The sequence below is a fragment of the Coturnix japonica genome, unplaced genomic scaffold (assembly GCF_054131305.1).
Source record: "Coturnix japonica strain WE unplaced genomic scaffold, WE-NBRP24 Scf099, whole genome shotgun sequence".
Lineage (NCBI taxonomy): Eukaryota > Metazoa > Chordata > Aves > Galliformes > Phasianidae > Coturnix > Coturnix japonica.
The window spans coordinates 217,503-220,171 of NW_028189002.1; the positions used below are offsets into that span (position 1 = coordinate 217,503).

The following is a 2,669-nucleotide window of genomic DNA, read 5'->3' on the forward strand; positions in this document are numbered from 1 at the left end:
CCCCATAAGACACTTGCCACCATCCATGAGTCAGTATAAAGATAAAGCATTGGCCACCTCTCCCGTTCAGCAACATCTAAGGCCATCTGGACAGCCTTTACCTCTGCTAACTGACTTGATTCTCCCTTACCTTCAGTGGCCTCTGCAACCTGTTGTGTGGGGCTCCACACAGCAGCTCCACATCTGTGATGCTTCCCCACACTGCGACACAATACATCAATGAACAAGACATATTTCATTTCATTTTCTGGTAGTTCTTTGTATGGTGGGGCCTCTTTAGCATGTGACACCTCTTCTGCTGGTGATGTTCCAGACATTTTACCTTCAGGCCAGTCCATGATCACTGCTGCACCCTGTTCCTGAAGCCTGTGTTAGCCCCTGACTAACTACCTGGTCAGGGCCATCAGTTACACTGACACCAATATGATGAATAGCAAATGGCCATTTATTGCAGTGCAATTAGCACCTTAAGTACTCTAAACGCTACATCTACACCCCTTAACTGCGCATTTAATTTACATCACAGAGCAGGGGATAAAGCAGGGGATAGAGCGGGGGAGGTTCTGCCGCATCACAACCTGTGTCCTCGAAAACGCTACCACATCTCCCCCTCCCCATGCTCTTTAAAGCCTTGCTCCGTTACAATGCGACCGCTAAGTCCTAATTCCGATTATAATCTTTTGTGAAGCCTATGATAATCTATGCGTTGATCAAAATATGTAGGGGATTCTAATTGAGCTACACGTCTAAGCATTCACCATACCTTAATATACAATACAATCAACAGCATAAGGCACAACAGTGTCAAGAAAAGCAGCACCACGACCGGATGGAGCAAAGAATTAAATAGTCTTCTCGCTGTCGGGGACCACCCAAGAAGCACTTACCTTGGTGTTCTCCGTCCTTCTTCACTCTTTCTAGGACACGATGCATCTCCTCTGTATCATGGTGAACAGTAATCAAAGTTTTCTGTCCATTGTTCCAAATGCACTTTAGCAGGTGGTACAGGTCGTCATGCATCATGCTGCAACACCTTCCTTACTAAAGCAGGATTCATTCCAATAGGAGCAGGTGATAGATATTGAATTAATGTGTAATTAGACTGTAATAACTGATATGTAGTAACTGGAACCGAGTAATTAAAAATCACACTCTATAACATTAGTAAAGTTGCAAACACAGATATTAGAGTGGTTGCTAGTATCCCTCATAACATTACCTGTAAGTATAGAATCCCAAGAAGTCCTCATACATGCACAACCCCTCCCAACATATACAGGTACTGTCTCAAGTACCTTGGCAGGGTGAACCTCAAAATGGCAAATGTTTAGCTTGGTATCAAGACAAATGTCTTGAGCCTTGAGAGTATTACCCTCACATACAAACCCTTGTTGATCCCTTGCTGCACAGGAGCTAACGTCAACAGTTTGCCATTTCCCTTCTTTCTGTTGTGCCCACAGCCGATGATCCATTGGATAAAGAACAACCCCACCATGGTTCAACCCTAACTCAACAATTGGGTATATCATTGTCATGGCTTTGTAATGTTGCTGTCAATATTCCACATCATAACATCATGTGCAGTATGGATCATGAAAAAGTCCATACTCCAGTCCTGTGGAATAACAACATCCCAAATACTCAGCTCTCAAAAGAAAACAACATATCCCAACGAACTACACAGTCAGAGATATGCCATACAGTGTTCTCTTGTATAAGTGTCATGGTTTAATAATTTTGTAATTTTGCTATCAGTATTCCACATCATAACATCATATAAAGCATGAATAATTTTACTGAATCTACAACTTACAGAAGAAGACTACATCTCCCAGAGAACAACACGATAGGTCACGGGACCTGGACACTATATTAACTCGGTCACAGGCTAGACTGACGTCTTTCCAGTTCTGGCGTTCAGGGGAGTGTGTGGGAGCCTTCAGCCGTTTCGCCTAGATTCACAGTAGGCCTCTCGGTTACGGGACTCATTCTCTCTCCTATTTTGCTTGATTCGTTAGCTCAATTTTCAATTATATTGTATTATATTGTGTTATCCTGTATTTCGATAAAGTATTTAGTAAATAAGTGTGCCTCCTTAGATCGTTGCCGCTGTTTTCTTTTCCTAATTAACTATTTCCTTTCGGCCTAGGGCCCCTGCGGGGCCCACGGCCCCCTGTCACGGACGCAGGTGGATTTTCATTCAAACCGTGACAGATTTTGGTGGAGAATGCGGGCAAATTGAGTTGCTGTTTTACTGTTTTTTTTCCTTTCTGTTGCTTTTTTAGCTTTTAACAGAGCTGCGAGTTTTTTTTTCTGTTAAGGAGCTATCTTAGGTTTGCGATTCTGCACCTGCGAGCTTGACCTTGAAAGTCCAGGCGGACTGCCAATACTCCGGTATATTTTATAAACACTGCTGAGCTTTGTTTTCTTTTACTTTTTTTCTCTCTATTAAAGAACAAAAAAAAAAAAAGAAAAAAAGAAAAAAAATGTTTTCTCTAGTAAATTTGTTTTACAAGGGACTGCGTGCCATTGGTTCCTTTTTTGAGATGCTCCAAACATATTGGATCATGTTTAAGCTAGCCACTTCTTCCTATGGAGCTATAGGAATGTATAATGGATTAAAAGCATGGTTAGCAATGCTTACTTTGTATCTGCGTACAGCTCCAGAG

The 2,669-nt window shown here is 42.1% G+C and overlaps 1 protein-coding gene across 1 annotated transcript; it reads right to left on the reverse strand.

The window, feature by feature from the left end:
- Positions 1-670: 670 nt before the first annotated feature.
- Positions 671-1,529, reverse strand: LOC146751321 (uncharacterized). Its single transcript, XM_085534795.1, is given in 4 exon segments — positions 671-885; positions 888-1,020; positions 1,022-1,144; positions 1,146-1,529. Coding segments are annotated over 4 exon segments (855 nt in total).
- Positions 1,530-2,669: the final 1,140 nt, after the last annotated feature.